The sequence below is a fragment of the Gymnoscopelus microlampas genome (genome assembly GCF_963454915.1).
Source record: "Gymnoscopelus microlampas genome assembly, chromosome: 19".
Lineage (NCBI taxonomy): Eukaryota > Metazoa > Chordata > Actinopteri > Myctophiformes > Myctophidae > Gymnoscopelus > Gymnoscopelus microlampas.
Window position 1 is genome coordinate 30,966,617 of NC_139956.1, and position 13,294 is coordinate 30,979,910.

The window sequence follows — 13,294 nt, forward strand, 5'->3', positions numbered from 1 at the left end:
GGAACAGACGGGTATCCCTCCCCCCCCCACACACTCCATAACCCTTGCTCTACGGCGACACACAAATGAGGTAATTGAACTAGATGGCTGCAAGATGGCTGCACAAGAGAGGGAGAGAGAGAGAGAGAAAGAGAGAGGGGAAAGATTGCCATCCATCTGCTTGCCCTCTCCCACTGGAGAAGGGTTGGTGTCGCTTTTGTACACCAGTTAGGGTAATGAAGATTGCAGTTGTTGTTTTTTCTTGTGTGTGTGTGCGTGTGTGTGTGGAGGGGTTGTCTGCATCCCTTGATGAAGACAACACCAAACAGAGCAGCAAAAACAACAGCGTTCACTTCTGAGACGTGAAAAAGAAAAAATAGAAAGAATAATAAAAACATGTAGAGGGAAGGTAGGCAACTTACCGACTTGTGATGAATCACCTGGAGAGAGAGAGAGAGAGAGAGAGAGAGAGAGAGAGAGAGAAAGAGAGAGAGAGAGAGGGAGGGAGAGAGGGAGGGAGAGAGAGAGGGAGAGAGAGAGGGTTGGATTAGTTTCAGAGATCAGATCAAAACAAAACAAGGGTGGAAAAAAACATAATCAATTACGGCATGTGACATTGAGACACACAAGGGGACATCGCATTAGCTGAGGTCTTTGATGTGTCATCACAGATCTGCTTACTGAGATGCCATGTTTAGCATGCTGTGTTAACTATCCTATCCTTTTTTTTTTTTAAACAACGCCCATGCCCGAAGGGTCTGTCTAGTCACAGACAGAGTTTTTTTAAATGTATAGTTAGATGTGTAAAAACAAAAAAAAGAGACACATCGTGACAAACGCCCCCGTCCCCCAGGAGAGCAGGTTCATTAACATGGGGCCTCATTTTTGGGATCAAATAAGATGAGCGTAAACACACTCCCCAAATAGTGCTCCAGCTCCAGTTTCCATGAAATTATCTTTCCTCGGTCAGATCAGGCAGTTATGAAATGATGAAAATATAATTGTTTACAAAAGATACAATTACAGAGCAAACCACAGGCAAAATAGCAGAACTACCACCACAACATACCACAATAATCACACCGAATTGGGCATAACTAGAGAATAGTCTAGATATATGTGGTTATCATGAACACAGTACACAGTAGTAGGCTTTGCTCATGGACTCTCCAGTGGTAGTACAAAAATGTTTTATTTAAATAAAGGTATAATACAATATGAATACTCTGTTACAAGTAAAAGTCCGGAATTCAAATTTACTTGAGTAAAAGTACAAAAGTATTGGTATCAAAATATACATAAAGTACCAAAAATAGTAAGTACTCATTATGCAGAATGTCCCATTTCACAAGTTTTCAAAAGTATAAAATTAATACAAATCAACAAGCTCACAATGCGTCACATCGCGGCACATTGTGGGCTTGTATATTTGCTATTTTCAAAAAGCCAACGTTTAAATAGGGCTGGGGTGGTGGTAATAAACCTGTGGTTATAATACAGTACAGCCTACATTCTAAATGTTATTGCATATTACTATATTATTGTATTTTCATGTAATACTATACTTTTGTTCAAGTCACATCCATATCCTACATCTTCCTCTGTCATAAGTAGTAGCCTATAGGAGCCTTTTGAAACAACAACAAAACCAATGCATGTGTACTGAGGCTAGAGCCTATTTGACTGATAGCCCACTGTGGCCGTATAGGTATGCTGGCTTATTGTGATGGTCTGAGTTATTTGTTATGAAAGCGACACACTCCAACTGAACTCAAGCGAATTGACGTATTTTCTTTCCCTAGAGCTAGCCAGTGAGGTGTAGCTCTGATGATTATTGTGTATTTTTACCTTTACTTTTGTTATTCTTTAATGTCTTTCATCATTGTTACATTGTCAAAGAGTTGGCAACAAATCATTTTTATTCTTGTGTACTTGCATGTGGGATGTAACAAATAAAATCCATGGCACCACATCTTGTGTCGGAGACGACAGCTGGTATTTATATTGGTTGAAATATTTATAGCAGAGTACTTAGTTGAAGTGTTCAACATATTTTTTTTACTGTTGCCTTGACATTGCCGCCAGCAGGCATTCCTCTCTGGCTGCATGGGCTCGTCGTCATTGTCAATCCAATTCAAAATGTGTGTGGCTATCTCTGAGGACCGGCTGATTCTTAAGGGCACATCTCATCTTACTGTTTCAGTCTCAGTCTCTGTTGAGCCTGTAATGGTTGTATTGGTCAGTTTGTATCGTTTATGTTTTATTGTTGTTGTAACAATGTTAATGCTGCTCTCTTGGCCAGGTCACTTTTAGTAAAGAGCTTTTCATCTGTGGCAATATGATGATGATGATGCGCCTAGATATGTCTACATGTTGCTTGGGAAATTGCAGCTTTCCTGAAAGTTTGTTAGAACACGTTATGTTATGTCCACACAGAGAGAGAGAGAGAGAGAGAGAGAGAGAGAGAGAGAGAGAGAGAGAGAGAGAGAGAGAGAGAGAGAGAGAGAGAGAGAGAGACGTGCACAAGAAAGAGACTGAAGGAACAGGGGCAGTGAGCGAAAACAAAAACGAAGAAAAAAAAGAAGTAATGGAAAATGAAATGGAGAAAAGGAGGGGACGGGGAGAGCCTCATGAAAGGGACGAGTGACTCAGCGAAATTCATCTCAGACAACCATCAGAGCTCATCTGTAAAGTGGTGGGGACTTGAAGGCACCTGCATACCTAGTCAATGTGTGTGCGTGCGCGCGTGTGCGTTTTGCGTGTGTGTGCGTACATCCGAGGCACCCGTGTGTGTGTGTGTGTGTGTGCACTGCACGTGTCATCGCGCACGCCAAGATAATAGAGAATCACTGCTCGTCCATGCAAAGAGCTCAATATTATTATCCGCAACCCGGCCTCCTCCTGGCAATACCACCCACCCCCGCAGCTCAGCGGTGCAGGGGCCCAGTCTCGGTGTAACTCTCTGGGTTCCAGCCAGTGTTCTCAACACCCCCCCGCCCCCCCCCCCCCACAACTTTTTAATAAGCATGCACACTTTTCATCAGAAATATTGATTGTTGCTGTTGGATCAAACTCCTAATTAAGCGTGGATACTGCTCCCTGCATTGGCAGGTGTTAAATATGAGAAGTGATTAGAGGCGGGGGTGGTGGTGGTGGTGGTGTTGGTGGGGTGGGGTGGGGGGGCGCGGGTAGTCGCTATCCGACAAAGCTGCATTAAATGAGATTCATTTTTCAAACTGAGCAGAACTCCCAAAGTATCGCGGCACAGTTGCATTATCTGCCCTGTCTCGACTATCCGTCTTTTGTAAGTGATTCTTTTAAATTGTGTTCATCCGTTTTTTTGTTTTCTTGTCTTGTAAAAAACAAAACAAAGACAGACGACACTGCCTCTCATATAGTAGTGTAAAGTGATGAAGTACTTTATTACAGTACTGTGTTGGAGGATCTATACTTTAGTCGAGTTTTTTTTATCATCACAACTTTCATTTTTGCTATTTTACAAAATCAAATCTGAATATTGGTTGTCAGTCACTCATCATCATGATACTGGATAATCCTGACAAGTTGAGGGAAGTCTATCTCCCACAAGATCACACAGCTTCATATCCTTCAGTCTCTGGAATCATCTGACTCCGGGCCCAATGTCAATGAGTATGCCAATAGAGCACCGGAGTCTGACATAATTTACACATCCTACCTGGGTAGCGGTTTCCCCCCCCCCGTACTGAATTCCCAGACGTGTTTAATATCGCGTCATATAAGAACTGTGTTCCAAAAATAAACAAATGACCCCGGCGGTTTTACTCTTATGGATATGAACCATCAACTGACGGTGAGAAAGCGCTAATGTTACTTCCGAGGAATAAGTTACATTTTCGCCAGAAACAGACTGTTTCAAATATGAGTGACTGACTATCGTAAACGATACAGAGCCACCTCCCTGACGATATCGCAGAGACAGTTTGTTTATTTTTGGACCACAGTTCTTATATGAGACGATTCTAAGATGACCCAATGTTATTCTCCATAGCGAAATTACTTTACGAACCAGGGGATGAACGAGTGACGTCAGGACTTCTGTACTCTATGATGTTGTCCTTTAAAGCTCTGTTGGTTGTCCGAGTTTTTTTTTAACAAACGGCAAGCTTAATTGAACCAATCATTTGTTTATTTCCAGAATTAAATAACAAATAACTTGTTTCACAATTCAGTATCATTCAAAGTCCTGTAGCCATACTGTACCTTCTAGTATATGTGGCCTCGCCAGGTGACCGTGTAACCCTTCCATTTTTCCACACTCAGAGTTAAATGAACACTGAGGATTTCACTGTGCATGCCGCGCCGCAAGAACACCTGACTGATTATTACTTCACAGCACCGCTCTTTTAACAACCTCCGCCAAACCAGGAACAAAGAGGCAGAAGATAGGCCGTCAGCCACTTTGGCCAACCGGCTATACTGTACACATTCCACAGCCAAGGCGAGAAAAAAAGCCTGCTTCATGGTCCCAAAAACATGGAGCAGGAGTGAGATTGCGGCCAGAGCAGATGGAGACCACGGCTCTCATGCCTCATAGCGCTGAGCCTTTACTTGATCTCTAGCCCATTGAGACGGAGCCTAGAGTGCAGCTCAGAGAAGGCAAGCATGGGGGATGAATGCAACGGACCGACGCGCTCGATCAATAAGACTCAGTCTCCGAGGCCTTGTTCGTGAATATCGTGGATATTGATAACATGCAGTGATGTAAAGTAGCTAAGTACATTTACTCAAGTACTGTACTTAAGTAACATTTTGAGGTATTTTTTTTACTTTAGTGGAGTATTTCCAATTTCCACTACTTTCACTTATACTCCACTACATCTCAGAGGCAAATATTGTACTTTTACTCCACTACAATTATTTGAAAACTTTAGTTACTAGTTACTTTGCAGATATAAATGATTTTATTATAAAACATACATTAACCACTTTAGCCCTACACTGCAAAAAATACTAACACTTAGAAAACTAAGCAAGACTTGCAATCTTATATCTAGCCATAAAATCTTATTGATCTTGTTTTAATACTTATATACTAAACAAGAGCAAATTGAATAAGATAATTAATATTGTTATTAGAATATATTTCTTTTTTTTCTTACTCAGTTAATAAGTCTTCAATCAAATTATTTTACGTGTATATCAAGCTAAGATTACCCTCTAAGACACAATTGAAGCCACAGTGTGACTTTTAAGACAATTTGTAGCTGTGAGTACTTATTTTAAGACTACCAAATAACTTCTTTAAAATTACACATTGAAATGATTCCAAACACTTATGTTGTGTCAACATCACATACCTCAGTACAGAGTGGCTTTCAAAGTGCAAGATCAGAAAATCCTAAATGGAATGAAGTAAATAAGATAGCAAATAATGTAGAAATCACACCTCATAACACGAGAGTATCTAAATATAACATGTCAGTGGATCTCAAAGTGGGGTTTGGGGACCCCCAGAGGTCCTTCAGAGGGTTCCAACTGGTCCCAAGCAATTAGTTAATTGTAACATTGAAATCAGTTTAACCATTTTAACCCCATATACATTGGCTATTTGGAAGTAACCGATCTACAAGCTCAGAGATTAACAAAACAAATTACATATCTTCTATTTTTTTTTTACATTTTTGATAATGTTGAATTCTTTCATCACAAATATTCTCTTCTGGGGGGTCCCTGGCACAAAACATTTTCAAAGGCGGGGTCCGCGGCCAAATACATATCATTTTAGGGGTCCCTGGCACAAAACATTTTCAGATGGGGGGTCCGCGGCCAAATACATATCATTTTAGGGGTCCCTAGCACAAAACATTTTTAGATGGGGGGTCCGCGGCCAAATACATATCATTTTAGGGGTCCTGGCACAAAACATTTTCAGATGGGGGTCTGCGGCCAAATACAAGTCATTTTGGGGGTCCCTGGAACAAAACATTTTCAGATGGGGGGTCCGCGGCCAAATACATGTCATTTTGGGGGTCCCTGGCACAAAACATTTTCAGATGGGGGTCCGCGGCCAAATACATGTCATTTTGGGGGTCCCTGGCACAAAACGTTTTCAGATGGGGGTCCGCGGCCAAATACATGTCATTTTGGGGGTCCCTGGCACAAAACATTTTCAGATGGGGGTCCGCGGCCAAATACATGTCATTTTGGGGGTCCCTGCCACAAAACATTTTCAGATGGGGGTCCGCGGCCAAATACATGTCATTTTGGGGGTCCCTGCCACAAAACATTTTCAGATGGGGGTCTGCGGCCAAATACAAGTCATTTTGGGGGTCCCTGGCACAAAACATTTTCAGATGGGGGGTCCGCGGCCAAATACATGTCATTTTGGGGGTCCCTGGGACAAAACATTTTCAGATGGGGGTCAGTGGCCAAATACATATCATTTTAGGGGTCCCTGGCACAAAACATTTTTAGATGGGGGGTCCGCGGCCAAATACATGTCATTTTGGGGGTCCCTGGCACAAAACAATTTCAGATGGGGGGTCCGTGGCCAAATGCATATCATTTTGGGGGTCCCTAGCACAAAACATTTTCAGATGGGGGGTCCGCGGCCAAATACATGTCATTTTGGGGGTCCCTGGCACAAAACGTTTTCAGATGCAGGGCCAAAACTTCATATGCTAAGAGATCTCCATTACAACCCTTAGACTCATAAAGCTGATATTCCAAACAATACAGTGAACTGCCAAATAAATATTTTTTATAAGAACAAAGACAGGTATGGCGTGACCCAGGGTTGTTAAGCTGTGTACATTAAAAACCTGAACATGTATCCCAAAGGAAATATGTTCCTCCATATTAATCATTATGTAAAATAAAATAGATAAGCTGTCAGAATACAAAGGGTTAAACATTTATGATTATGCACAGTGAGAAAACTAAACAGAGAAACGTTAACTAAGTAGACTACTTATTCTAAGGGGAATACTCTTATTCTGAGTAGGTTATAGTCACTTCCTGCTAAGTCCTTTTGCACACTGCACAGCATGTCACTTCCTGTTTGGGCACAGCTCAACTGAGCTGCATGCTGTCTGCAGTAACTTGAACAAAAGTTACAGAGGTTGATTAAATTCAAGCTAGAAGCAGTCCAGCTATTGTTTTATGGATTACCAACTCATCTGGATGTATATACAGAGTCCTGACGTCGATGTTTGATGTTAGAGGAGAAATACCAGCATTGGTGAGTTGTTTGTTCACTGCTAATGTTGTTAGCTGGTGATGCTAGTAACACACAGGGACAGGTCATTGACTGAGGCCTATGCTACACGCTAGCATGCTAACTTTGAAGTGGTCAGCTGTAATGAATGAACTAAGTTGATGTTAATTGTATCATTGCACAGCTGGTTCATACTGAATGTTTATGGGAGTAGTGTTTAACACTTATCCTGTGTTTTTTTGCACACTGAGATGCACTTTGGTGTAAAAGCTCACTTTGCTCATGTTGTGTGTGTCACCACACAATGAAACTACAGCACCAAATAAATCCATTTCACCATTCTGTGTTTGGATTTTGACACCATTATACAGTAACTGTAAGTCTTCATCAAGTCTTTTTAATATAACATTAAAGGGATCCCTGGTTAATGAGCCAAATATGCCTTAATACATTTTAATTGTCCTCCTTAACTAAAACACCTTAAACAGTGTATTTATTTTAGAAGCAGTTAATATTTTACTCAATGGGGGCAATCTCCTTCTCAAATTGATGATGTCATTTGCCCATGTGTGGTCTACACCAGGGGTTTTCAACCGGTGGTCCGCGGACCACTGGTGGTCCGTGGAGGTATTGCAGGTGGTCCCTGGCATAAACAAAAAATTTTTGTATTTTTTTTTTACTTTTAATAACTTACAGGAGTTCTTACTGTAATATGAAATGTGAACTTACCATAATCACAGTAATCATATTCCATCATATTCAAACAAAACCACTGTATTTTATTAGATATTATATTGATATTGTAGCTATTTTCTCCAGCTCCCTCTGGTGCATGAACCCCCCACCACTATTGTGTGGGGTGGGTCTATGATGGACCCACCATGCACAATAGTGGTGGTCCCCAGGTTGCTCTTAGTTAGGATGGTGGTCCCTGGGTCAAAATCAGTTGAAAACCCCTGGTCTACACCACACTCATTCCTGTCATTTTGGGGGTCCCTGGCACTGTTTTGTGCCGGGGACCCCCAAAATGATATGTATTTGGCCGCGGACCCCCAATCTGAAAATGTTTTGCACCAGGGACCCCCAAAATGATATGTATTTGGCCGCGGATCCCCCATCTGAAAATGTTTTGTGCCAGGGACCCCCCAAATGATAAGTTTCAGATGGGGACCCCCTATCTGAAAATGTTTTGTGCCAGGAATTTATGGAAGCATGTGTGCAAAAAAACAAAACATATTTATAATATTGATTTGATGCTCATATTAACCTTTGGAAGTATTAAGTTGGTTTATATTATCACATGCATTCCATACATAATTTACAGAAAATACACGTTCAGGTAGGTGACAACATTTCAGCCAATCAGGATCAGCTTCATTTTTATTTATTTTTTTGTTCCAGTTCCAATTTTCTCAGCTCATTTCTTTGTGTCACCACTTCCAATTTTACTTGTTTAATGTGTATCCTGACTGAGTTCTCTATCCTGATTGGATACAATTGGTATCCTTACCTGAAATGCCTTTTCTGTTTAATAAATAGCTGGAGACATGGAGACGCCTGTTACTGAACAAACAATCTATAGCAATGAGTACTCAGAATGTAGAGCTATTTAACAATTATTTTGACCAAAGTAAATCACTTACTCTACCTTTAACTGTTTCTAAAGTAAATACAATATTTAAGGTGTTTTAAAAATATATATTTTAGTTATAGAGGGCAATTATAATGTATTGAGGCATATTTGGCTTAATAGCCAGGGATCCTTTTAACACCACCATACTACAATATATTTGGATTTCCCTATAGCAATGAGTCTGATTGTAGCCAGTTTTTACCTAAATTTGGGGTCTATATTTCCCCAATACTTCCCCGGTATAATAAACCATCAGTAATTTACAGAAGCATCTATATTTATTTTAGAGCATTCTATATTTCACCATTGTACAAAATCACCTGCAAAGCAGGGTTTTGAAAAGGCTTCCATCATTAATGTCATACAAAAAAAACTATTTGTGGCAGCTGCAGCTCTGTGGTGTGGTGTGGTGTTGGTCATATTATAAAGGAATTATACAACTATCCAAGACTCTTAATTAGGGGTATATAGTAACAAATATATGCTTTTTGATTGTGAGTTCCCTTGTCCTTGTTTAGTCTACAAGCTGTTTAGTCTACAAGCCGTTTGAGACATCACTGTCTCTTCTGGTTCAACTGGGTTAAAAAGCTTCTTAATGGTGCTGAAGTAGTGGCCATGGTAGAAAAAAATGTCCAATGTCACTAGTACCTCCTCTTGAACATGTTTCATGCTGTCTGAATGTCTTTGGAAGATCCTCTGCATTGTGTCTCTCATGGTGTGCAGAATAGCATTTTGGTCATCTAATTGAACTTAAAAATATCTTTAAATCACTTATGTGATCCATAATCAGGTATTTGATTGTTGTCAAAATGGAACGGGCACTGAGTACCCCATTTTAGTATATAATGATAACAAACTTAAAACGATCCTCCGGAAAAAAAGCTGATATTGTTAAAGAGCATACCTTTCTGTTGAACAGTAGAGAGAAAAATGAATAGGTTCAGTTTGTTTTGGAGTTCTTGAGATTTACGATTTATTTATTTATGTTTTACTTGTTGCCCCTGTTGTCGGTGCACACTGTATTAAGACTGAAACTGATTGAACAGCATCTGAAACAGTTTAAGCACCTTTTCCTTGCGCAACATAACATGCTGCATGTCCCTGCTCAAATAATTTCTCTTGGCCCATTGATAAGACATTGTGCATGAGGTTTGAGTCAAAGCAGTTTTTTCAAACAGGGTCATCTAAACTGAACTTCAAAAATGTCTGTAAATCACTTGTGAACCATAATCAGCATCATGAATGTTGTGAAAATGCAATAGGCACTGAGCATCCCATTTTTTTTTTTACATGGGTCCTGTCTCAGAATTACAAAATATGGAGTATATTAGAGAGATTTTCTGAGGGTTTATGCCATACGACATGCAGTCAGAGTGAAGTGGCATAGTCTCAATGGTAACATTGAAAGGCTCTGTGCATAATTGTAGTTCCAGGATTCCAGGATGTGGCATACCCGTTTCCTGTTCCGGTTCATTTCCCCATAGGCTTCGTTTGATTGTCTTGGCAGTAGATCTGGTTCAAATCTGTTGAAAGCCAGTCAAATTAACCCCCCCCCCCCCCCATCTGAAAATGTTTTGCGCCAGGGACCCCCAAAATGATATGTATTTGGCCACGGCCCCCCCTTCTGAATTTTTTTCTGTGCCAGGGACCCCCCAAATGATAAGTTTGAGATGGGGACCCCCCATCTCAAACGTTGCTTTGTGCCAGGAATTTATGGAATGCATGTGTGCAAAACAACAAACATATTTATAATATTGATTTGATGCTCATATTAACCTTTGGAAGTATTAAGTTGGTTTATATTTTCACATGCATTCCATAAATTACATCAACTTACAACAGGCATTGTCCCCTATTGAGTGAAAGGTTAAAGGTAGGCTAAGTGATATTTGTTGGTTAAAACAAAACGTTTTGTATTAAAAGGTTAAAGCACCATATTCTGATAGTAATCATTGCTATAGAGTGTTTGTTCAGTCACAGGGGTCTCCCCATCTCTACAGCTCTATAATTAACAGAAAATACACGTTCAGGTAGGTGATAACATTTCAGCCAATCAGGATCAGCTTCATTTTTATTTAAGTTTTTGTTCCAGTTCCATTTTTTTCAGCTCATTTCTTTGTGTCACCACTTCCAATTTTACTTGTTTATTGTGTATCCTGACTGAGTTCTCTATCCTGATTGGATACAATTGGTATCCTTACCTGAAAATGCCTTTTCTGTTTAATACATAGCTGGAGACATGGAGACGCCTGTTACTGAACAAACACTCTATAGTAATGAGTTCTATCAGAATATAGAGCTATTTAACAATTATTTTGACCAAAGTAAATCACTTACTCTACCTTTAACTGTTTCTAAAGTAAATACAATATTTAAGGTGTTTTAAAAATATGTATTTTAGTTATAGAGGGCAATTATAATGTATATTGAGGCATATTTGGCTTAATAGCCAGGGATCCTTTTAACACCACCATACTACAATATACAACTACAATATATTTGGATTTCCCTATAGCTTTCTGGAAACCCGGGACAACAATTATGCACAGAGCCTATGCCTTCTCATGTACAAAAATAGGATAGTCAATATGGAGTTAATGGAGATTGATGGCATGTACAGTTAAGTGGCTTATTATGTTTTTCTTATCATTAGATGCCAAGAAATTACTTACAGCACCCTTAAGCCAGTGATTCTCAACCTGTAGGCCGCAAGGGCATTGCAAGTGGGCCCCCAATTCATTGGCAAAACACTAATATTATAATGATTAATTAACATTAATGTAAAAATGTGGTTTCTTTCTATAAAACCTTGAAACTGAAACAAAATAGATTTAATGATCATTAAAATAAAGATGCATACTTGACCACTTAGTAGTCAGATGGATGCTTTGGACATTTTCAAGTAGGCCCTGATCTGGAAAAGGTTGAGAACCATTGCTTTAAGCAAATTGTGAAAGTTAAAGCAAATTGTGAAATTGAGCAATGTTATTAAGATTTACTGTAAATGCCTTTATGATTTTGAGAAAGAAAAGCTATGACAACCTAGAATGAAGAAGAATCACCTTGCATAGCTCTTGTTTTAAGATCTTTTCACCTTAATTATGGAAGAAACTACCTGGGAACAAGCTAGTTATGAGTCTATTTGACTTAATGCAGTGCTTGGAATGAGTTTTTACCACTTATTTGAAGAGATTTACAAGCTAGTTATGAGACTATTTGACTTAATACAATGCTTGGAATGAGGTTTCACCACTTATTTGAAGAGATTTACAAGCCCAGTTATGAGTCTATTTGACTTAATCCAGTGCTTGGAATTAGGTTTTACCACTAATTTGAAGAAATGTACAAGCTAGTTATGAGTCTATTTGACTTAATGCAGTGCTTGGAATTAGTTTTTAAACACTTAATTCAAGAGCTTTGCAAACTAGTTTTGAGTTTATAGGACTTAATCCAGTGCTTGGAATGAGGTTTTACCACTAATTTGAAGACATTTACAAGCTATTTATGAGTTTATATGACTTAATCCAGTGCTTGGAATGAGCTTTTAAACACTTAATTCAAGAGCTTTGCGAACTAGTTTTGAGTTTATATGACTTAATCCAGTGCTTGGTATGAGGTTTTAATCACTTATTTAAAGAGTTCCCCACTTCCCTAAAGCCTAGATATTTCTTCTACTTTCAAGAATTCTTACCAAGTATAATTCTCTTGATCCACTGACAGATAATTTGTCCTGTTTCTAGTCTATTTCCTCTCAATCCAAGTTTTTTTTTCTTATTTTTAGACTGCCTTTTTTTGCAGTGTATGTTATACATAGGCTACTTGAAAATAGCCGATCTACAAGCTCACACCACGTCGCATTGCGATACTTCAAATAATTTTGGTATTTTAAGTATATTTTGATACCAAAATGTTTGTACCTTTACTTAAATACATTTTGAATTCCGGCCTTATACTTGTAACAGATAGTGCCCGGTGGGTGGTACCGGCCGTCTCGCTCGTCTTGATCAAGGCTTGCAACGTATAGGATACGGATAGCGGGAGAAGGACGAGGTGAACATTTTTGTTTTCGCAACGACTGACGTTGGAGTCAAACCGAGTAAGAGAGATGAGCGGTCGAACACGGTCCATTTATCTTTCCTTTAGAATCCCCACAGGCCGCCACGGAAGGTTCTAGCAAAAACAGAGACATGCCGTGTGCGGCTCACACAGCAGCACCCACACAATATCAGTCATGGCCGTCGTGGTGTACAAATATCACTCACGGCGGCCATTGGTCTTTCCGCGGCTGGGGATATTGCACTGGGGTTGACTGTGTCTTGTTTTATTGACGGTTATGTCATTCCGGAGGGCTTATATGCCTGGGAAACCGGGAGGGGCGGGGGTGGGGGGGGCAAGCGGCCTATAAAATCCCCAGTCAGCCCTGTTGCACGGTAAATAACTGCAGCCACACCAGTGGAGAGCACCAGCAGTGAGCATGCTAACAG

General features: G+C 39.9%; 1 protein-coding gene across 4 annotated transcripts in view; it reads right to left on the bottom strand.

The window, feature by feature from the left end:
* nrxn2b (neurexin 2b) overlaps positions 1-13,294 on the bottom strand; it is an 884,672-nt gene that overhangs the window by 646,077 nt on the left and 225,301 nt on the right. For 2 of the 4 annotated variants that reach the window (XM_084043029.1, XM_084043031.1), the window contains one exon: positions 402-419. The exons of the other annotated variants lie outside the window; for them this stretch is intronic. In XM_084043029.1, coding sequence (XP_083899155.1) covers positions 402-419 — 18 coding nt within the window. The remainder of the gene's footprint in view (positions 1-401; positions 420-13,294) is intronic. 4 annotated transcript variants of the gene reach the window in all.